Here is a 21817-nt window from a genome sequence, read left to right as displayed (position 1 = left end):
TGGTTGTGTGGGAACCCAGGGCATTATGGGAAGAAGAAGCAGAAGCCTGAGGCACTATGGGAACAAGAAGCAACAGGATGGGCCACTAGCCATCTGGGTGCTGGGCTACACAGGGGGAGCAGGGCACAGAAGAGCCTTCTGCAGCTCTGGGCCTCTTCAGCTGCTAGTAGGACACCCCACCAATAGAGGGCGCCTGAGCAGACTCATAACCCTAGCGTGCTGGTCCCCAAGGCCAGAGAAGAAAGAAGCCACTTTCTGTGAGAGGAGAAAAAGGCCAGGCCACAGTCAAGTTCAACACATGCCACACCGTCCTGTGGCCTTCACTAGAGAGGGCGTTGGGATTAGTCCAAAACAAGCAGCGAGATGGGCTCAGCTCCATAATTCGCAGAGTTTCAATCATAAAAGATATGAGTCTTCCAGAAGATACACAGAAATTCCTGGGACTTCAGCCAGAGAGAGATTTCTCGTGTAGGGCCCCTGAACTCTGGTGATTCATGAGCCACATCCTCCTGCAGACAAAAGCACAAGCTCTCCAGGCCATCTTGCTAATTGCATCCCACGAGGGTGAGTGAGTGGCACGGTGCCAAGGTAGAGTTTGGGGGGGAGAGAGGGTTTTGACACCACTCGTTCACACGTGAACATTTAGCGAATTTTGAGTCAGTCCACAGTGGGGCCTGGAATCATTCTTATCAATAAGTAGTGACAGCAGCAATGTGTTTACTGAGCGATGACAGTGCATTCACTGCGGGGAACTATTTGTATGTACGGTGGGGTGTGTCTTCTTCTCCTCTCTTTTAAGTAGGTAGACATCGGTTTTGTCCAAACGGATACCACGAATGGCTAAGATTCTCGGTGCCCAGGCTTCCCGGTGGCTGCTGGGTCTTTCCCATCAACACGTGTGGGCCTTTCTCGGTAAAATGGGCACGGCTGCTCACCAAAAATCCTTACCTTCGCTACTGAGTTCAACAATTATTTTTTTTAACTTTATTTCCTTTAGAGCAGTGTTGGTCAGAAGCCAGCTAACTAGATTTCACAACCCCTGTAGATCACTCCTCTCCAGTCTGAAAAACACGACCCTTCTCTCGTAAACAAAGGCTGAAGGAGCGGTGGGCTGCTAACCCACTTTTCTCATCATTCCTTCACGAAAGCCCTTTCTGCATACCCTCCTCCAGCCCCCTGGACCCCCACACACCATCTGGCCAAAGAGCTGAAAGCTAAAGGCTCAGAAGAATGTATTTACTCCTTGTATAGATCCTGACACTTGAACTCAGGGCCTGGGTGTTGAACCTTAGCTTTTCCCCTACAAGACTGCTATTCTACCAACTGAGCCAGGGCTCCACTTGCAGTTTTTTGGCAGTTCATTGGAAATAAGAGGCTCACAGACTTTTTCGCCTATCCTGGCTTCAAACTGCTCCTCAGGTCTCAGCCTCCTAAGTAGCTAGGATTACAGGCGTGAGCCACCAGTGCCTGGCTTAATGAATGAATGAATGACAGGCGCTCTCATAATAAGAGCATGTGCACACTCAACAATGCACCAAGAAATCTCCCTGTCACACTGGAGAACAACCCCCCACCCCCACCCCCAGGAGAAGGCTGGGGGAAGGCTCCTTTCCTGGAGTGGAATCTTGGTATGTTTTGACATGCGCCCAGTGGACCCTCAGGCCTTCTGGCTTCTTTGTCATCCCTGTCCCTGTCCCTGGCTCCTCTGGTCTCCAGGGACCCACAGATCCACTTTCTTTCACTGCAGATAATATGTTGTCATTCTGCAGCTCCCCATGGAGATGGGAGCCTGTGGCGAGGTTGAGGGCGAGGGGATGCACACACCATGCGCCCTCACCGAGTCACCAGCGGACACTGGCGCTGCACAGGTGCATACCTGCATTTCTCCTGGACACAGAGAGCTGAGCGTGCGGTGGCTGGATGGGGAGAAATGGCCAGATTGCTTCCCACAGAGCTCAGGCTGCCACTCTGAGCACTCCAGATGTGCAAGCAAGCTCCCGTTGGTCTCTGCCTCTGTCAGCCAGAATCCTTGGGGTGCTCGCGCAGTCAGCTGGGGCGAGGGCAGCCCCTCTCCGCGCAGCTCCCCGCCGAGTCTTCATGTGTGTGCTAGCTATTCACATCTCTTCTGGAGAGAAATGTGGACTCAAATCTTTTGCCAGTTTTTAAATTGGGTTGTTGGTCATTTTATGCTTGAGTTGTATTTTGGATACTCGATCAAGCATCTGACTTACAAATCATTGTTTCCAGTCTGTGGGGGTTTTTGTGTGTTTGTGTGTATGTGCCACTACTGGGACCTGAACTCAGGACCTTGCATTCTCATTTGCTTTTTTGCTCACGGCTGGTGCTTTACCACTTGAGCCATACTTTCGATTCCTGGGTTTTGGTGGTGAATTAGAGGTAAGAGTCTCATAGGCTATCTGCCTGGGTTGAGTCTGAACTGCCATCCTCAAAGCCCAGCTTCCTGGGTAGTGAGGATTAAAAGCCTGACCCACTGGTGCCCGTCTTGAATTTTCACTTTCTTTGCGGTTTACTTTAAATACAAAGACTTTCACCTCGATGAACGTCTGTGTTTTATTATTGCTGTTTGCATATGCTTTGGGTGTTTCTATAGCTAGGAAATCACTGGCTAATCCAAAGTAATGAAAACTGTGCTTTCTTCTGGACTGTTAATTCTTACAGATAGCTCTCATTGATTTAATTTTCGTGTGATGTAAAAATCACAAATGTGCCAGGCACCTGTAATCCTAGCTACTCAGGAGGCGGAGATCTGAGGATCAAGGTTCAAAACCAGCCAGGGAAGTGGCACTGTGACTCAAGAGTAGTGTGTAGCCTTGAGCTGAAGAGCTCAGGGACAGTGCATGTGCTTCTCTAGTATCATCTTTTTTTGTGTGGTCCTAAGGTTTGAACTCCAGTCCTTTTTCTTTCTAAGCAGGCAACCTTACCACAGAGCCATGTCTCCATCCCAGAGTTTTGCTGGTTTCTTGTGAGACAGGGTCTAGCTTCCTGCCTGGGCATGTACCTAAGTGTGATCTACCTCTGTTAGGCTTGCTGGCAGTTAGAGTGATAGGCATAGCCACCATGTCCAGCTTTGCTGAGAAAGGGTCTCAAAAGCTTTCTGCTGGGAACTGGGAGTTTGGCCTAGTGGTAGAGTGCTTGCCTAGCATGCACGAAGACCCAGGTTCAAGTCCTCGATATCACATGCATAGAAAAAAAGGCAGAAGGGGTGCTGTGGCTCTAGTGGTAGAGCTCTAGTCTTGAGAAAACCCAAGGACAGTGCTCAGGCCTGAGCCCAAGCCCAGGACAGGCAACAAACAAACAAACAAAACAACCCTTTCTGCTGCCCAGGCCAGCCTTGAATTGCAATCCTTCTCATCAGCTTCCCAAAGTAGCTAAGGTCACCGGCTACCAGTTCTACCTTTTTGCAAAGATTCCCTTTCCCCATTGAAAGGTTTTGGTATCCTTATTGAAAATGAGGTGACCATAGGTATGTAGTTTATTTCGGGGCTCTCAATTCTTTTTTGGGGGGTAGGGTCATTCAGTGAGAGCTACTGTCCCCGAGTTGCTTCTGCTCAAGGCTAGCACTCTACCACTTTGAGCTACAGCACCACTTCTGGTTTTCTGGTGGTTCATTGGAGAGAAGAATGTCACAGACTTTTGTGTCCAGGCTGTCTCTGACCCGTGATCCTCAGATCTCAGCCTCCTGAGTAGCTAGGATTACGGGCACCAGGCAGCTTTTCTTTTTTTTTCTTTTTCATATATTTTATTGTAATTAATGGAGGAGTGACAATTATATTCACCAGAGAGGAGGTGCATTACTTCACACGAATTGATAGCTCGTTTTTTTCCCCATTTCTCTCCCCTCACCCCCTGCCCTCATCTTGTTTTCCCCCCTTCCCTTTCCTATTTCAAATAAATAAACATATATACAATGTACCAAATAACAAAGTAAGACACTATAACAATATGAGAATAACCAAGGAACAACAAAACAGATGAGAAATAACACTACATTAAGAATGATTCCTGACTTTTTTTTCATATATTTTTATTGTAATTAATAGAAGGGTTACATGATATTTGCCAGATAGAAGGTGCATTAATTCACATACATTGATACCCTTTCACATGTCTTGATCCCCATTTCCCTCCCCCCCACCCCAGCTTATCTTTTGAGATGGAGTTTTCATAACTTTTCTTGCCCACCCCACCCCTCCAACCTGCCCTGGGCTGGCCGGGAACCATGATCCTTTGAATGGTTGCCTCCTGAGTGCTAAGGTTATAGGCACGACCCATCTATCCTTGTGTGGGATTCTCTTCTGTACATAGTTTATTCTGGTATCGGGGAAATACTACTTTCCTGAAATGAATGGAGAAGTCTTTTTTATTTATTTGGTTTGTGGAGAATCTGTATTATTATTATTATTATTATTATTATTATTATTATTATTATTGCCAGTCCTAGGGCTTGAACTCAGGGCCTGATCACTGTCTTTGGGCTTTCCTCAAGGCTAGAGCTCTACCACTTGGACCACAGCACCACTTGCAGCTTTTTCTGAGTATGTGGTACCGAGGACTTGAACCGGGGTCTTCATGCATGCTAGGGAAGCATTCTGACACTAGGCCAAACTCCCAGCCCAAGAATTTGTATTATTTTGGTACAGACTGCTTGGTACTATTCCTCAGGGAGGCCCTGGGCCTGGAGTGTTCTTTGGAGCAAAGTCATAAGCATTTGAGCTTTAGATTAGCTACCAGGCCGTCTACTCCTCTTGGTGCAGCTTGTTTTCCTTGTTTCTTTTTTTTCTTTTGTAGGTCATGGGACTTGAACTCTGGGCCTGGTGTTGTCCCTGAGCTCTTCAGCTCAAGGCTACCTTCCCACACCTTGAGCCATGGCACCACTTCCAGTTTTCTGGTGGTTAATTGGAGATGAGGGTCTCTCGGGCTTTAGTGCCCAGGCTGGCTTTGAAGGGCAATGCTCAGATCTCAGCCTCCTGAGTAGCCAGGATCACAGGCGGAGCCACTGCGCCCGGCTCCTTGTTCCTTGTGATTGACGTGTCATGAACTTCTTAGATCTGTGGCTTTACAATTTCCACCCAAGCTGGCAGCATTTCCTCCCTTTTTTCTTCCAATACTTTCCCCGCCCCGCCCTCCTCTTCCACAGCACACGTTGGAGCTGGCTGAGGTCTTTCCCAACACTGATGCCCTTTCCATGTTTTGCATTCTTGTCTGTTTTTCATTTCAGCACTGCTGTCCTCAAGGTTGCTATTTTCTTCTGTCGTGTCTAATCTGCTGCAAGCTCCGTTCAGTACTGTTTCATTTCAGACATTATTTTCTTCCCTACAAGTTCATTTCAGGACTCTGATATCTTCTGTGTTTCTGTGTGTGTGTGTGTGTGTGTGTGTGTGTGTGTGTGTGTGTGTGTGTGTGTTGGAAGGGATGTCTGAAGACTGGACGAAGAGTCTGTATGTGCTGCACAATTTCTATACTGAGCTGTACCCTAACCCAAACATAATGTCTTTTCTTCTTTTCTTTTCTTTTTTTTTTCTTTCTTTTTTTTTTTTTTTTTTGCCAGGCCTGGGCTTGAGCTCAGGGCCTGAGCACTGTCCTTGGACTTTCTCAAGGCTAGAGCTCTACCACTTGAGCCTCAGCACCACTTCTGGCTTTTTTCTACGTATGTGGTACCGAGGAATTGAACTGGGTCTTCGTGCATGCTAGGCAAGCACTCTACCACTAGGCCAAACTCCCGGCCCCTATGTCTTTTCTTCTTTTGCCAGTTCTGGTGCCTGGGCACAATTTCTAAGATTCATCTGCTCAAGTCTAGTGCTCTGCTACTTGAGCCACAGCTCCACTTTGGCTTTGTGTGGTAGTTACCTGGAGATAAGAGTCTTAGGACTTTCTTACCTAGGCTAATTATGAGCTGCAACCCCTACATCTCAGCTTCCTGAGTAACTAGGATTATAGCTATGAGCCACTCCAGTATAACTCATGGAAGTCTCATTCCCGTGGAGTGCAGTTGGTAACGTGTGTCTTTGGGTGTGTGTTGGCAGTGCCTTCGTTCGTTCCCTTGTTGGCAACTCACTGATGTTCAGCCAAATGGTGGAGCAGGGCCCAGGGGTCTTGGTCCATGGCCCTGGGTCCTACCTGCTCCAGTGCCCACCCTGCACGCACGCAGCTCCAGAAATGTACCAGGGCCCTGGAGTCCTGCTCTGTGGCAGGAGTTTCTCTGGGCAGTGGGGCAGGCAGGACCCAAGCCTCAGGCATCACAGCCTGGCCTGTGTAGCCTGATGTCCAGTGTCTTGCCAGCAGCTGTTTCATGCCCTTTGTGGGTGGTTTTTGCTGTCTCTGAGGAGAAGCAGAACAGCAATGGCTTCTTGTGGCTCCACTGTGGCCAGTGGCAGGAGTCTAAATTAGTGTATGAGGGTTGGAGGTTTAGCTCAGTTGGTAGAGCGCCAGCCAAGGAGCAAGGCATCAGGTAGTGAGCTGAATCCCAGTCCTGCAGCAATGACAAAAAGACCAAGACCAAGAAAAGACAGGGCGGGGGGAGGGAAAGTGGGAGAAAAACGTGGGAAGGGGTATCAATGTTCAAGAAGTAATATACCCACTACCTGACGAATGCAACTGTAACCCCTCTAAACATCACCTGTTGAAAAAAGAAGAAAGAGGGGCCAGGAGTTTGGCCTAGTGGTTAAAGTGCTTGCCTAGCATGCACGAAGACCCGGGTTCAATTCCTTGGTACCACATACATAGAAAAAAAGCCAGAAGTGGTGCTGAGGCTCAAGTGGTAGAGCTCTAGCCTTGAGAAAGTCCAAGGACAGTGCTCAGGCCCTGAGCTCAAGCCCAGGACTGGCAAAAAAAAAAAAAAAAAAAGAAAAAAGAAAAAAAGAAAAAAAGAAGAAGAAGAAGAAGAAGAAGAAAGAAAGAAAAGACAGCACAAATGTATGTTGGTGCTGTTTGAGCACTGCCTGCCCTCCGGCCGGTCCTCCTGGCACTTCCCCCTCTGCCAGGCAGAGGCTGAAGGGAGATGAAGTGTCTGCCTGCTGCAGCCCATCCTTCCTTAGGACCCTGACCCTGGCCAGAGACCAGGAATCATCCAGCATTCCAGTTCAGGCGCAGGCCTGAGGGGGGGGGCCACAGAGAGAACCTGAGCATGCATACAGCAGGACTGCCTTTGCCCACTCCTGGCTCTGTGCCACTTTCCTGCCCTGTGGACCCTGCCACCTGGCTTCTTAGTCAGTACAAAGGGGCATTTCTCTTGTGAGGGTTGTTGCTTTTGTGTTTTGTACGGGGATTTGAACTTAGGTCCCTGAGCTTGCTATGCTATCAGGTGCCTAAGCACTTTTAGTTTTAGTGAAGTTTACATCTCGGCTCCCACCTTGAAGGCCCCCAGGTGACTGTACTGGAAGGTGATGAGCTGTGCAAGAGGTTGGGTCTGGCTTCAATTCTCTCATGTTCTGTTTCATGCCAGGCCTACAGCAACAGGGTGAATGATGATGGTCAACAATCTCCCCCAAATATATCATGCTCCTTACTTTTTTTTTTTTTTTGCCAGTGCTGGAGCTGGAACTCAGGGCCTGAGCACTGTCCTTGGGCTTTCTCAAGGTTAATGCTCTACCACTTGAGCCATACTATCACTTCCTACTTTTTCTACGTATATGGTAGGGAGGAATCGAACCTGGATCTTTGTGTAAGCACTTGACCCCTCGGCTAAACTCCTGGCCCACATCTCTCTCTCTCTTTTTTAATAAGTCAACCTCAGGTATTTTGTCATGGTAACAGCTCGCTGGCACAAAGTTCAATATATCTACTTTTCATATACCTTTTACGTAGCATTTCTAGGTTTCAAAGGTAGAGTAGGAAGTACACTGGAGGCGGCGCTGGTTGTGCTCCTCAGGGGTCTCTGTTGTCTGCTGCCCCTCCTCCCTGCATCTTCAATGAAACCTAACCAAGCCTCTTCCAAAATGTTGTTTGTTGCTGGGCGTGGTAGTGCATGCCTGTTATCTCAGAATGCAGGAGGCAGTGCTCCGAGGTCCACAGTGCCAGGCCAACCTGAGCTGCCGGCTGGACCTGCTGACCCACCTCAGCCAGGCCCACCTGCTGACCTGCCTCACACTGGCTCACCTGCCTCAGCCAGGCCCACCTGCTGACCTGCCTCACACTGGCTCACCTGCCCCAGCCAGGCCCACCTGCTGACCCGCCCCAGCCAGGCCCTCCTGCTGACCCAACCCAGCCAGGCCCACCTGCTGACCTGCCCCAGCCAAGCCCACCTGCCCCAGCCAGTTCCACCTGCTGACCTGCCTCACACTCACCCACCTGCCCCAGCCAGGCCCACCTGCTGACCTGCCTCACACTCACCCACCTGCCCCAGCCAGGCCCACCTGCTGACCTGCCTCACACTCACCCACCTGCCCCAGCCAGGCCCACCTGCTGACCCGCCTCACACTCACCCACCTGCCCCAGCCAGGCCCACCTGCTGACCCGCCTCACACTGGCCCACCTGCCCCAGCCAGGCCCACCTGCTGACCCGCCTCAGTCTCTCCAGTGCCTTGGTTCAGCGCCTTGGTCCCGGCTGCCCCCTTCGGTCCCGGCCGTCCGCCGGTGGGAACCCCGATGGCTCTGGCTCCGCGGCTGGCTCTTGACCCTGGCCCGCCTCCACCCCACTCTGGGTTACCCTCCGCTCCTGTGGGACTCTGGGTGAGCCAGCAGGGGACGGGGGCACCGGCGCCTCCTGTCACCGCCTGCACCGAGTCTCCGACCCAGACCGGTCCGGTGGGGCCGGGGCCGGGGCGTGAAGCCCGGAGCGAGCGGGTCGGGGGGCCAGGGGGGGAGGGGGGGAAGGGGTGGAGGCAGCGGGGTGGGGCGGGGGAGTGCGTAGGGGCGGGGGCGGGGAGCGGGGGCGGGGACGGGGGTGGAGGCAGCGGGAAGGGGGCGGGGCGCGCTTGCCCCCCCCCCGCCCCTCCTTCCCAGGCTGGCTCCGCCCCGGGGTGGAGGCCAGGGCGGAGTCGTGGTTACCTGGCGCGTCCTCCGCCAGGGGGCGGCGCCCAGATCCACTAGGCCCAGCTGGGAGGTGGCGGGTCCCGGGGGTGGGGGGGGACGGCGGGCGGGGGGTGGGCTCCGAGGAGGCCGGGCCGGGCCGCATTGTTCCGCGTCCGGGCGCGCGGTCAGCCGTGGAGGGCGCGAGGGGCGCTCGGCCCCGGGCTCCCCGCGGTCTCCGGGCTCCCCGCGATTCTCTGGGGCTCCCCGCGGTTCTCCGGGCTCCCCGCGGTTCTCCGGGCTCCCTGCGTTCCCCGGGCTCCTCGCGGTTCTCCGGGCTCCCCGCGGTTCTCCGGTCTCCCCGCGGTTCTCCGGGCTCCCCGCGGTTCTCCGGGCTCCCCGCGGTTCCCCGGGCTCCCCGCGGTTCCCCGGGCTCCCCGCGGTCTCCGGGCTCCCCGCGATTCTCTGGGGCTCCCCGCGGTTCCCCGGGCTCCCTGCGGGTCCCTCTCCGTGCTCCCCGGCGGCGGAGCGGAGTTGGGGCGCTCCGGTCTCCGGTCCTGTGCGATGGCCGCGTCCGGGCCGAGCGGACCCCGGGGTGCCGACCCGTAGCGGGGCGGGCGGGCGGGATGGGGGGCAGCGCGTCGGCCCGGAGGGTCTGCGCCGACCACCGCGGGGGCATCAACTGGCTGAGCCTGAGCCCCGACGGACAGCGCCTGCTGACGGGCAGCGAGGACGGCACGGCCCGGCTCTGGAGCACCGCGGACGGCCGCTGCTGCGCGCTGCTGCAGGGTAGGCGCCCGCCGACGCCGCCGGGGGACCCCCGACCCCGGGGACCCCTCCGATCCTGGAGAACGCCCCCGACCCCGGGGACCTCCGACCCCGGGGAACCCCCGACCCCGGGGAACCCCCGACCCCGGGGACCCCCCCCGGCCCCGGGGACCCCCCCTAGCCCCGGGGATCCCCCCGACCCCGGGGACCCCTCCCGACCCCGGGGACCCCCTCGACCCCGGGGGACCCACCCCGACCCCGGGGAACACCCCCGACCCCGGGGACCCCCTCTCCCGACCCCAGAGAACCCCCGACCCCGGGGACCCCCCGACCCTGGGGAACACCCCCGACCCCGGGGACCCCCCCCGACCCCAGGGAACGCCCTGACCCAGGGGAACGCCCCCGACCCCGGGGACCCTCCCGACCCCGGGGATCCCTCCGATCCTGGGGACCCCCCCACCCCGGGGACCTTCCTGTCCCCTCATCGCCGACCCCCGCCCTTTGGTCCCAGTGCCCCTCCCCCCCCCGTCTCCCCGGGGACCCGCCCTCCTCCCCAGGGCGCCTCCCCCCCTCGCCCTCGCCACGCAGGGCTGGGTGGGGGCGGCGCGGCACGAAGTCACCTCCCTCACCCACTTCAGCCCAGCACAGGAGGCTCCCTCCGCTCGATGGTGGGGCCGGGGTGGGGTGGGGGATCCAGGCCGCTCGCACCCCCCCAGCTCTGCGCCTGCCTCTCAGCTGTGGCCCCTCTCTAGAGGTGAGATAGAACACACGTCCACTGCGGGTCTGGGGCCTCGGACCCATGGCCTGGGCTCCTGGACGGTGCTCTACCACCTGAGCCTCAGCTCCATTCCGGCTTTTTACTAATTGATTGGAGACCAGAGTTGTCTCGTGGATTTCCCTGTTTGGGCTTTGAAGCTCCATCTTCAGGTCTTGAGGCGCTAAGATCACACACCAAGTGTGGATGGAGCCTCACCGCCCCTTACTGCGTGTGCCTGCTGATCTGGTTCTGAGGATGGCCAGTCCCCAGGGCTGCACGGCCCTCCCATGTCCCCAGGGCTTTCTACCCAGGTGCAGGGCTTTATCACACGGGTTTTCCTTCAGCAGCAGCAAATCTGGGGTGGCCTCTCCCAGCCCTCCCCTGGGAGATGGGATTGCTGGCCTCAAACACCTGGCTTGAAGCAGAGCCAGCCTGTGGCAGAGCTCTCCGAGCTGTGTGTGTCGGGGGACTACCTGTGACTTGGTCTTGGTGCTGATAACGGTGAAATGGCCACAGACCAACACAGGGTCTTCCCCACCTCCCAGCAGCTGAAGGGACGGCAGAGCGGAGGTCTGTGAGATCTCAACCTGTACCGCTTCTCAAAGGGAAATGCAGTTGGAGATTACAGGAAGGCAGATTTCGGGGCCTGGACTCCAGGGAGCCTCTGGCTGGCGATTCTCCCTTATTTTGAATGCTCATGTGTTGGTAGAAGCAGCGGTGGTCCTGTGATGGTTCCAGGTTCACACACGTGGATCCAATCCCACCATAATGGGATGAAGAGGCATTTCTGTTAGGCAGGGCAGCTCCTGGGGAGCCCCCGGGGCCAGGACATTGTGGGGAGCCCTATTTGTCCACCAGGCTTCCCAGCCCAGCTCTGGGGTTCTGTGAATTTCTGGGGCCTGCAGTCCCTCCCAGCTTTGTGCCTGGCACCTGGGCATCCTTTACTCCCACCGCCCCTGCCCCGCAGCTTCTCTTCCCCGTCCTCTCCCATGAAGGCCGGCTGACCTGCTCTGGAGGAAGGCTGCCCTGAAGGCCCGTGCCTGGCGCTCGGGGTCCACTCTGCTTTTAGCTGGCTGGTATCCCAGTGCCCGCGAGGACAGAGGACACAGGCAGCCTCCCTTTGTCGTATGGTCTTTACTGCGAGTCACACAGCAGGCAGGCCCTTTGTGCGGTCCCCATGTCCTCATGGTGTATGTGTGTGTGTGTGTGTGTGTGTGTGGTGTGTGGTGTGTGCGTGAGTGCACCAGTATCACGGCTTGAACTTAGGGTCTTGTGCTCTGCGTGGCACTTTTCCATGGCTTTTTTTTTTTTTTTTTTTTGCCAGTCCTGGGCTTGAGCTCAGGGCCTGAGCACTGTCCTTGGACTTTCTCAAGGCTAGGGCTCTACCACTTGAGCCTCAGCCCCACTTCCGGCTTTTTTCTATGTATGTGGTACCGAGGAATCGAACCCGGGTCTTCATGCATGCTAGGCAAGCACTTTAACCACTAGGCCAAACTCCCGGCCCTTCCATGGCTTTTTGCTGGTGAGTCCAGCACGTGGCCAGGTCCACACGTTTGTTTAAGGGCACAGGACAGCCTATGGAGGGCTTGAGAGTGAATCTCAACTGTGCAAGTTCCGGAGCTTGTATGGATACAATTCATTCTTCAGCGTGCTGCAAAGCTCTGTGGGTTGGAGGAGGCATCAGGGAGCTTCTGGAAGGGATCATGGCATATGGGAGATGGCTCTGGAAGAAGAAGGCACTAGTGGTAGACCGCTGACATCAGGGGGTGGTGGGCCCTTCCCCGCTCAGCCCCCTGAGTTAGTCCAGAGACCATAGGGGCCAAGCAGCAGATATCTGGGGGGTGTAGGCCCCGCGGCTGAGAGCAGCTGTGCTTCTGCTGAGGCCTGCTCGGGACAGCAAGGCTGTGTGCAGCCCCCAGCACCTCCATGGAGGATGCCCTGGAGAGTGTCTGCAGTGGCTGATGCCCCCCCACCAGTAACACCAGGAGCACCGAAAACGTGAAACACAACTGTTTAAGGAAAGATTGGGCGTGGCTCACTTGGTACAGCACGTGTCTCACAAGGGCAAGCTTTCGAGTTCAAATCCCAATACTGCGTAAATAGGTAAGGAAATAAAGTCTAAGAAAGCCCCTGCCAAGAGTCAGCAGCAGAGTATCTGTTCTATAAGAAAGAAGTAATCCAGGAGCCGGTAGCACACAGCTGTCCTCCTAGCTACTTAGGAGGCTAAGATCTGAAGATCACAGTTCAGAAAAACCTGTGAGACTCTTCATTAACCACCAGGAAACCAATGGTGATGCCATGGCTTGGTAGTATTGTACTAGCCTTGAGCAAAAGAGCTCAGGAACTATGCCTAGGCCCTGAGTTCAAGCCCTACAACCACAGAGACAGAGACAAAGAGAAACAGACAGACACAAGGTGGGGGGGAGAACCAATGTAAGGCTGTCTCCTAGGGACACAGAGCCTGCTGTAGGGACCCTGGATGGAGAGTCATAGAGTAAGGACACCCTCTAAGGTAGTACCTGGGGAAAACTCTGGCCCCATGTCTCCTTCATGGGCTGCCCATCTTCTGTGTCTGCCTCGTAGACCCATTGCAGGCCTGGGAAACAGGGTGCAAAAGAGCCGGGTGTCTGGCCAGGAGTTTGGACTAGTGGTAGAGTGCTTGCCTGGCATGCACAAAGACCCGGGTTCGATTCCTTGGTACCACATGCATAGAAAAAAGCTGGAAGTGGTGCTGAGACTCAAGTGGTAGAGCTCTAGCCTTGAGAAAGTCCAAGGGCAGTGCTCAGGCCCTGAGCTCAAGCCCAGGACTGGCAAAAAAAAAAAAAAGAGCCCGGTGTTCAGGAGAGCCAGGATACTGGGGCCAGGCCGCTGTCCCTGACCCACAGGCCAGGTGCGTCCATGGTGTCAGCCCGGTCACCTGGCTGTGCAGGTGGCCAGCTGCTTTGTGGTTGACCACTGGGGCCCTGGAAGGAAAAGGAAGCCTGTTTCGGACCGCATCCGAGGCATGTTCCATTTGGGGCCTCCTGCTTATCCTGCCCTGGGTGCTTGTCCTGAGCAGGAGGGAGCACCCAGGCCTGCAGGCTCTGGCAAGCATGTGTGCAGGCCGGAGACTCTGGAGTCGCAGGGTTTTCCTTTGAACACAATAACTACATCTTATCTGCATTCTTCATCCCTTTAAAAATGCTGCTTTTCAATTTGATATTTTTTTGCATATTCGGCACAATTCCAACAGCTGGAGTCCCCGAGAGTGCAATGGGGTGGAGGTGGTGGGCAGGGCTCTGCTGCCCGCTGTGGTGACCCTCGGGCCTGTCTGGAGCTGTGAGGGGCTTGGCCCCCAGCCATCCTGTCGGCAGGAGCTCCGCCAGCCAGGCGCCCAGCTCACACCATGCCCAGGGCCGAGCACAGGGTCAGCTTAGCTGTCGGCCAGAAATTGGAGGGTTGTTTTTTGTTTGCTTTTTTACATTGAAAAACTTGAGGGTGTGGGATGTAGCTCCGCTGACTTCATTATTGCTTCTTTTCTTCTAGTTTATGTGTACATTTACAGTGTTTGTTTTGTTGGGGCTGGTCCAGGGCCTAGAATTCAAGGCCTAGGCCCTGCCCTCGAGGTTTTTTTCCCTGCCCCAGGGTCTCCAGCTACCTCAAGGATCCATGTGTCCTCCATCCTGGCTCTGCTAGCCTCTCCAGCAGAGGCTTGGTGATGTCAGGTGATACTTGTGTAAACCCAGGGCCCAGAGGGCCTGGCACACTCTGCTTGTCTTCCTGGCTGTCTCTAGCCCCTCCCCCACAACACCCTGAAGTGGCTTTTCCTGGGGATTCTGTGCCTCACCCCCGCTTTACCAGTGGCAGTGGGGAGAAAGGAACAGATCCAGTCTAGTCTCAGTTAACATTTGTTGACAGTGATAAAATGTTTTATAAACTCTTTTGGAATTGGCAAAAATCTGGGCTATGTTTTGACAAACACATTTTTCCTTTTTTTTTTTTTGCCGATGTGTATTTTAAGGGAAACACAATCCGCCATCTCTTGAAATGTTTACTCCAGTCCCACGTTGTTTTCCAAGCACCCTGGTGGTGCGCTAGTCTCCCAAAGTGGAAAACTTTGCATCTTAAAAATTTTGTTTCTTAGAACCCAGGAAGTTGAGTCCTTCCAAGGGTAAGTAAGCTTAACCTACAATCAAAAAAGAACAAAAGAATGAATCAGTAGATACCTAGGGGATTCTAAAATCTCTGTTTATCTGACACCAGCCATGGAAACTAAACTTTAAAATCAGATTACAAACCTCCACTTCTGCCGTGCAGATGCTTCCCCTTCTCCACTTAAGGCGTGATCCCAAGGCCTTGGAAGCCGGGGGCTGGGGGTGCGTGTGCACCCGTTATTTCCGATTAACCACCAAAAGAGCTGGACATGGAACTGTGGCTCAAGTGGTAGAGTGCTAGCTTTGGACAAAACAAGCTGAGGGTCAATGCCCAGGGCCCTGAGTTCAAGTCCCAGTAGTGGCACAAAGAAAGGAAAGGAGGAATCAACTCCCAACCCCTTCCATACTTTCCAGTCCTTTCCCAAGTTGTCTCCCACATCTTCAGTGGGGTTTCCCCCTTGTCCCCAGCAGGACACGAGAGCTATGTGACCTTCTGCCAGCTGGAGGATGCGTCTGCCTTCACATGTAGCGCCGACTGCACCATCCGACGGTGGGACGTGGTGAGCGGGCGCTGTGTGCAGGTGTACCGAGGGCACACCTCCATTGTGAACAGGTTAGCCTGCCAGGGGCACACCTCATGTGAACAGGTTGGCCTAGGGGGGCCTGCGCTAAGTTGCCAGGGCACTTGGCTGGGGACCCTGTCTTGAGAACTCAAGTCCAGTACCCTGGGCCACAGGGAGCTGTGGGGAGGAGCAGGCAAGATTGGTACCGGGACACGGTGGGCCTGGGTTCTGGCGAGCAGCTGGAACTGTGGTGCCTTCTGATGGGGACATTCAAGCTGATCACACAAGTGCTAGCTGAGGGCCGACCCAGGGTCTGGAGGAGAAAGGGGACTGCTGGGAAGATGCTGTAGAGATGTTTTTTTCAATCTCCTTTCCTGGATCTCTGCTATAATCCCAGTTTTGGAAGAGGCTGACATCTGAGGATACTGGTTGGAAGCCAGCCTGGGTGGAAAAGTCCATGAAATTATCTCCAATGACCCAATGAAAAGGCAAGAGTGGAGGTGTGGCTCAAGTGGTGGTGTACCATCCTTGAACAGAAAAAGCCACAAGGCCCTGCGTTCAAGCCCCAGACCTGGAAAAAGGAAAAACAGCTAACAGGCCCCTTCTCCATGGCTGTTGAGAGTACTTCTTTCTCAGAGGCTTGTTTCCTTTGTGAACTTGGGCTTGTGCCAAGTGGAAATTCCAATGCTGGTCAGACCAATTGGGCACTTTACCATTTGTGCCAGTTGCCCCAGGCCCCAGTCATGGCGGCCTGGGAGGGGCCGAGGCCCGGGCAGGCAGGCACAGGGGTGAGGCCACTGGTCTTAGGGAGCTCCTAGTCAAGGCGCTGTTCCTGAGCTTTTCCACTCAAGGCTAGCTCTCCATCCACCACGCCAACCACAGCCCCGCTCTTGGCTTTCTGGTGGTTCCCTGGGGGTGAGTCTCGTAGGCCTTCCTGCCCCGGCTTGGTCCTCAGAGCTCAGCCTCCTGGGTGTCGAGGGCTGTAGGCTTGAACCACCAGCACCCAGGTCCTGGGCCCTCCCTGGCCACATGGAGGTCCACGTGCGGATCACACGTGGAGGCCTTGGTGGTAGAAGCCAGACTGGCATCCCTGGTGGAGGAGGGGTCACCGGAGGCCGTCGGGTGGCCTCCTGGAGGAAGGGGCTGGGACTGGGCCTTGGACGGTGAGGGTGGCGGCTGCAGACCAGCCGTCTAGCCCAGCTGCCATGCCGAGGCCGGTCCCTGGCCCGTGTGGGCTCCCACGGGTGAGCTGTGAGCCCCACGCGCCCCTCGTCCCCAGGATCCTGGTGGTGGAGAACCAGCTGTTCAGCAGCTCCTATGACCGCACAGCCCGCGCCTGGACCGTGGAGCAGGGCCAGGTGACGCGGGAGTTCCGGGGCCACCGCAACTGTGTGCTGCCCCTGGCCTACGCAGCCCGCCAGGATGCCCTGGCTGCACCCGGCCCGGAGACTGCGGCGGCCGGGGGGCTCCTGGTGACCGGCAGCACGGACGGCACAGCCAGAGTGTGGCGAGTGGCGAGCGGCTGCTGCCACCAGACCCTGCGCGGCCACACCGGGGCGGTGCTGTGCCTGCTGCTGGACGTGCCAGGCCACACCGCCTTCACAGGCAGCACGGACGCCACCGTCCGGGCCTGGGACATCCTGAGCGGGCAGCAGCTGCGGGTCTTCCGCGAGCACCAGGGCTCCATCATCTGTCTGGAGGTGAGATGCATCCACCCCTACCCACCCCAGGAGGAGGGCGGGAGCCGGGGCAACACACTGCCATTGCCTCGGGGCTAGCCTTGCATTGTTTTTTATATTTATTATTATTAATTTGCCAGTCCTGGGGCTTGACCTCAGGGCGAAGCACTGTCCTTGGGCTTTCTCAAGGCTAGTGCTCTACCACTTGAGCCACAGCACCACTTCTGGCTTTTTTCTGTATATGTGGTACCCAGGACTTGAACCTGGATCTTCGTGCATGCTAGGCAAGCAGTCTACCACTAGGCCAAACTCCCGGCCCCTGGTTTTGTTTTGTTTTGTGTTTTGTTTTTGCCGGTCTTAAGGCTTTGAAGGGACTGAGTACTGTTTCAGTTCTTTTGCTAAAGGCTGGCATTCGACCCCTTCGAGCCACAACTCCACTTTCGTTTTCTGGAGGTTAATTGGAGACAAGAGTCTCAGGGGTTTGCCTGCCCAGGCTGACTTTGAACCGCAATTCTCAGATCTCAGATTCCCGAATAGCTAGGAATTTAGGCCTCAGCCACCAGGGCCCAGCTTCTAGCTTTTTTTGATGGCTAATTGGAGGTAAGAGTCACGGGTTTTTCTGCCAGGGTTGGCTTTGAACAGTGATCCTCGAATCTCAACGTCCTGAGTAGCTAGGATGTGACTGCAGTGGCACAGTGTGGGAGACACATTCAGACCCCAGCAATGGAACCCTCTAGAAAAGTGGATAAGAAGAAAGAAGTTGTGAAAAAGAGTTGAGGTGTCGGGGCCTGTGTTAGGGCAGATCCTGAAGAGGCGATGGGCAGGCCAGGTGAGTTTGGAGCTTTTGGAGCTGAGGGTGATGGCATAAAACAATAACCCCAGGATGAGGGAGGCAGGCAGATCACTGACTTCCCGGTCAAAAGACAGAAAAAAGTGCCCCAGGCCTGTTGGCACAGGTTATTCCATTGTGGGTGAGCTCAGGGATGCCACACTGAGGTGATCCTGGGTCCATTTCCATCCCTGCCACCAGCTGTAGACATTTGCCTTCCAGGCCTCCCAGAAGCCACCAGCACCCAGCTTCCTTCATAGATTTCAGTTCGAAGTCAGTCTGGACAGAAAGGTCTGTAACGACTCTTATTCCAATTAAGCACCAAAAAGCTGGAAGTAGAGTTTTAGCTCAGCTGGTAGAGTGGCAGCCTTGAAGGAAAAAGTTTGGCAGGAGTGCAAAGCCCTGAGTTCAAGCCTCAGTACCCGCACCAACAGAGGCAGTGTTTGCCCCACCAAAAAATGCAACATCTTGGGTTCAATCCCCAGTACTAAAAAGAAAATAGTTTCAAAAGCATGAGCGGTGTGTGGTGTCAGCCGGCTTTCCTTTGAAGCTGGAGCTCTGTCCCTGGGGCCGGCTCCGGGGCCTGCAGCCCCCATGCAGCCCCACATCCCCGAGACCCTCTACTCCTCTCCCATTGCAGGATGATCGGGGGTAGCCAGGCCCACGGAGGCTGCGGGCCCTGTGGGCCAACCTCCCCCTTCCTCCCGCAGCTCACAGACCGGCTCCTGTACTCAGGCAGCGCGGACCGGACCGTCAAGTGCTGGCTGGCAGACACGGGGGAGCCGCTGCACACCTTCCCGGCCCACGGGCACAGCGTGAGCGCGCTCAAGTACCATGCGGGCACCTGTGAGTCACAGCCCCACGCTGTCCTCTCCCTGTCTGCCTGCCCTTTTCCTGCCTGTGTGGTTTTCTGTCCCTGAGCTACGGCTGCGCTGAGCATGGGTGCTCTTCTCCAGCAGCCGCTTGTCTTGCTTTTCTTTTAAGCAGTTGTACAAGAGTTGACACTTAACAAAGCAGTTTAGGAATACAGCGTGAATACACTGTATTCACAGTGTGTGAATGTAGTGTGATTAACGTGACCTCTTTCACCGTTCTCACCCATCCACCCCTCCCCAACCTTTCCCTCACTCTTCTCAATTTTGTAGGAATATAGGATACATATTGGATTCTTTTTTTAAATAGTTATTATAAAGATTGTCTTGCCTTTTTTTTTTTGCCAGTCTTGGGGCCTGAACTCTAGGCCTAGGTGCTGTCCCGGAGCTTCTTTTTCTCAAGGCCACACCACCACCTCTAGTTTTTCTGTGGATGTGGTACTGAGGAACCCAATCCAGGGCTTCACCATGCACTCTACCACTAAGCCACCTTCCCAGCCGATTGTCTTGCTTTTTGCAAAGAAAGTGACATAGAATTTTGGGCACCATTCGTTACAGGAACACGGGGAGACATGGACTTGGGAGGTCTGGGGGTGAGGTGGGTCTCCATGGCACATTCCATCTCCTGGTGGGACAGTGATCCCCTCCTCAGTCTGGCCAGACTCCAGGCCCATGGGTTTGGCCTGACTTGGCCTTAGGTTTGACTAGAAAGGAAAAATACAATGGAAAAATCCAAATAACAATAACTTAAAAATGGGTTAATGGGGGGGGCGTTTGGCCTAGTGGTAGAGTGCTTGCCTAGCATGCATGAAGACCCGGGTTCGATTCCTCAGTACAACAGACATAGAAAAAAGCCGGAAGTGGTGCTGAGGCTCAAATGGTAGAGCTCTAGCCTTGAGAAAGTCCAAGGACAGTGCTCAGGCCCTGAGCTCAAGCCCAGGACTGGCAAAAAAAAAAAAAAAAAAAAAAAATAGGTTAATGGTATATTTCCCTCTCAGGTGAAAGACTTTAAGTGGTGACCAGTCAAGCCTGGAATGGGTGACCCCACAAAGCCTCCAGGCCCCTACTTCCCTTCTCAGTACTCCATCCTCATTACCTGTCTTCTGCCTACTGGAGCATGGCAGGTCAAGATGGCTGTTGGAGCACAAGCCGTGTCATGTTCTAGACAGGCAGGCAGAAGAGCCAGGAGGGAAGAATGAAGGATTGCTTCTGCTAGAAAACCGGCCCCTTTAAGACCCCCTGCAGAGCTTCACCCAGGCTACTGCCCCCTGCCTGCAGCTGAGCCCAGATGGCTGGGACATTGTTCTACCAATGAGAGGGGATTATTTTTAGAAAGAAAGAAAGAAGAAAGAAAGAAAGAAAGAAAGAAAGAAAGAAAGAAAGAAAGAAAGGAAGAAAGAGAGGGGGGAGGGAGGGAGGGAGGGAGAGAGAGAGAAAGAAAGGAAGGAAGGAAGGAAGGAAGGAAGGAAGGAAGGAAGGAAGGAAGGAAAGAAAGAAAGAAAGAAAGAAGGGCCGGGAGTTTGGCCTAGTGGTTAAAGTGCTTGCCTAGCATGCATGAAGACCTGGGTTCGATTCCTCGGTACCACATACATAGAAAAAAGCCGGAAGTGGTGCTGAGGCTCAAGTGGTAGAGCTCTAGCCTTGAGAAAGTCCAAGGACAGTGCTCAGGCCTTGAGCTCAAGCCCAGGACTGGCAAAAAAAAAAAAAAAGAATCCAGAAAGAAAGAAAGGAAAAGAAGGAAGGAAGGAAGGAAGAAAGAAAGGAAGGAAGGAAGAAAAGAAAGAAAGAAGAAAGGAAGGAAGGAAAGAAAGAAAGGAAAAAAGGAAGAAAGAATGAAAGAAAAGAAAGGAAGGAAAGAAAGAAAGGAAAAAAGGAAGAAAGAAAGGAAGGAAGGAAAGAAAGAAAGGAAAAGAAGGAAGAAAGGAAGGAAGGAAAGAACGAAAGAAAAGAAAGAAGAAAGGAAAGAAAGAAAGGAAGAAGGAAGGAAGGAAGGAAGGACAGACAGACCATATGCTGGATTCTACTTGTTGCTGGTTGTTCACCTCTTGGGACTGAGATCTGAGGATCCCAGTTCAAAGCCAGCCTGGACAGAAAAGTCTGTGGCACTCTTTTCTTTTTGGTGCCAGTCCTGGATCTGGGTACTGTCCCTGAGCGTTTTTTGTGTTTTATTGAAGGCTAGAACTCTGCCATTTGAGCCACAGCTTCACTCTGGCTGTTTTTAGTAGTTAATTGGAGACATGTCTCAACGACTTTCCTGCTTAGGCTGGCTTTGAACCACCATCCTCAGATCTCAGCTTCCTGAGTAGCTAGAATTTTAGGTGTGAGCCACCAGAGCCTGGCTTCTGTGACACTCATCTCTAGTTAACTAGCAAAAAATCAGAAATGGAGCCCGCTGTGGCCCGCTGGGGAGGGGTGACAGGACAGCCAGGAAGGCCCAGAGTGCCGCTTGTGTCCGCAGTGTTCACCGGCAGCGGGGACGCCTGCGCCAGGGCCTTCGACGCCCGGTCTGGAGTCCTGCAGAGGGTGTTCCGGGGCCATGCATTAGTCATCAACTGCCTGCAGGTAACCCCCTGTGCCCGGGGGATGCAGCCCCTCCACCCCAGAGAAGGTGCCTGCCCCTGCCCGGCTGACGTCACCCCGCCCCACAGGTGCACGGCCAGCTGCTGTTCACAGCGTCACACGACGGCGCGCTGCGCCTGTGGGACGTGCGTGGGCTGCTGGGCCCTCCGCCCCCAGCACGCAGGCCCGCGGCCACACGCAGCCTGTCCCTGTCCCGGCTGTTCAGCAACAAGGTGTCCTGCGCAGCCACCCTGCCTCTGCAGCCCGCCTGAGCCGCCAGGGGCCTGAGCTGCCAGGCGGACTTGTGACTGCCCTCCAGACCCTGCTCTTGCCCCCAGGAAGGCTGTCTTCTCCCCGTGGCCTTGTCACCCGGCTGGCCGGTGGCCGGTCCAGCTCAGCACTCCAGCCTGAAGCATGGACCGCGGGCCTCAGGTCTGAAAGCCCTGGCAGCTGGCCTTTCCCCGCAGCTGTTCAAGAAGCACTCAAATACACTTCCTTCCAAATGCTGCAAGTGGGATTTGTTTGACAACTGAGCCTGGCTTCCCTTTGGGGGTGACAGGGCTAAGGATGGGGTTCTGGGATAGTCCAGGCCCAACCAGGCTCTGCCTGGGCTGCTTTTTCTGAATCAGGGGCTTACCACCAAGGTCACCTTGAGGAGGGGCATGTGAGAGGCCAGCAGCCAGGGCTGGC

The 21817-nt window shown here is 54.8% G+C and overlaps 1 protein-coding gene across 2 annotated transcripts; it reads left to right on the top strand.

Moving 5' to 3' along the window:
* Window positions 1-211: 211 nt before the first annotated feature.
* Wdr86 (WD repeat domain 86) lies at window positions 212-21483 on the top strand. 2 transcript variants are annotated; one of them, XM_090332451.1, is made up of 6 exons: window positions 212-564; window positions 15097-15238; window positions 16468-16888; window positions 18407-18542; window positions 21027-21130; window positions 21217-21483. In XM_090332451.1, the coding sequence occupies exons 1-6, from the start codon at window positions 495-497 to the stop codon at window positions 21397-21399; spliced, it is 1056 nt and encodes a 351-aa protein (XP_090188577.1). In that variant the 5' UTR covers window positions 212-494; the 3' UTR covers window positions 21400-21483. The 2 variants fall into 2 exon arrangements, with proteins under 2 accessions (XP_090188577.1, XP_090188576.1); XM_090332450.1 differs by lacking the exon at window positions 212-564 and adding an exon at window positions 9474-9756.
* The last annotated feature ends 334 nt before the right edge of the window (window positions 21484-21817 follow it).

Source organism: Megascapheus bottae, chromosome 5 (genome assembly GCF_031878675.1).
Source record: "Megascapheus bottae isolate mThoBot1 chromosome 5, mThoBot2.hap1, whole genome shotgun sequence".
Classification (NCBI taxonomy): domain Eukaryota; kingdom Metazoa; phylum Chordata; class Mammalia; order Rodentia; family Geomyidae; genus Megascapheus; species Megascapheus bottae.
Note: the sequence above shows the minus strand (reverse complement) of the source record. Positions and strands in the feature narration are given on the sequence as shown.

Excerpts from the sequence above, each read along its gene's own strand:
- Wdr86 (XM_090332450.1), top strand. The coding sequence starts at position 9,594 with ATGGGGGGCAGCGCGTCGGCCCGGAGGGTCTGCGCCGACCACCGCGGG. Across the intron at positions 18,543-21,026 it reads CAAGTACCATGCGGGCACCT|TGTTCACCGGCAGCGGGGAC; the intron begins GTGAGTCACAGC and ends TTGTGTCCGCAG. Across the intron at positions 21,131-21,216 it reads TAGTCATCAACTGCCTGCAG|GTGCACGGCCAGCTGCTGTT; the intron begins GTAACCCCCTGT and ends CCCGCCCCACAG.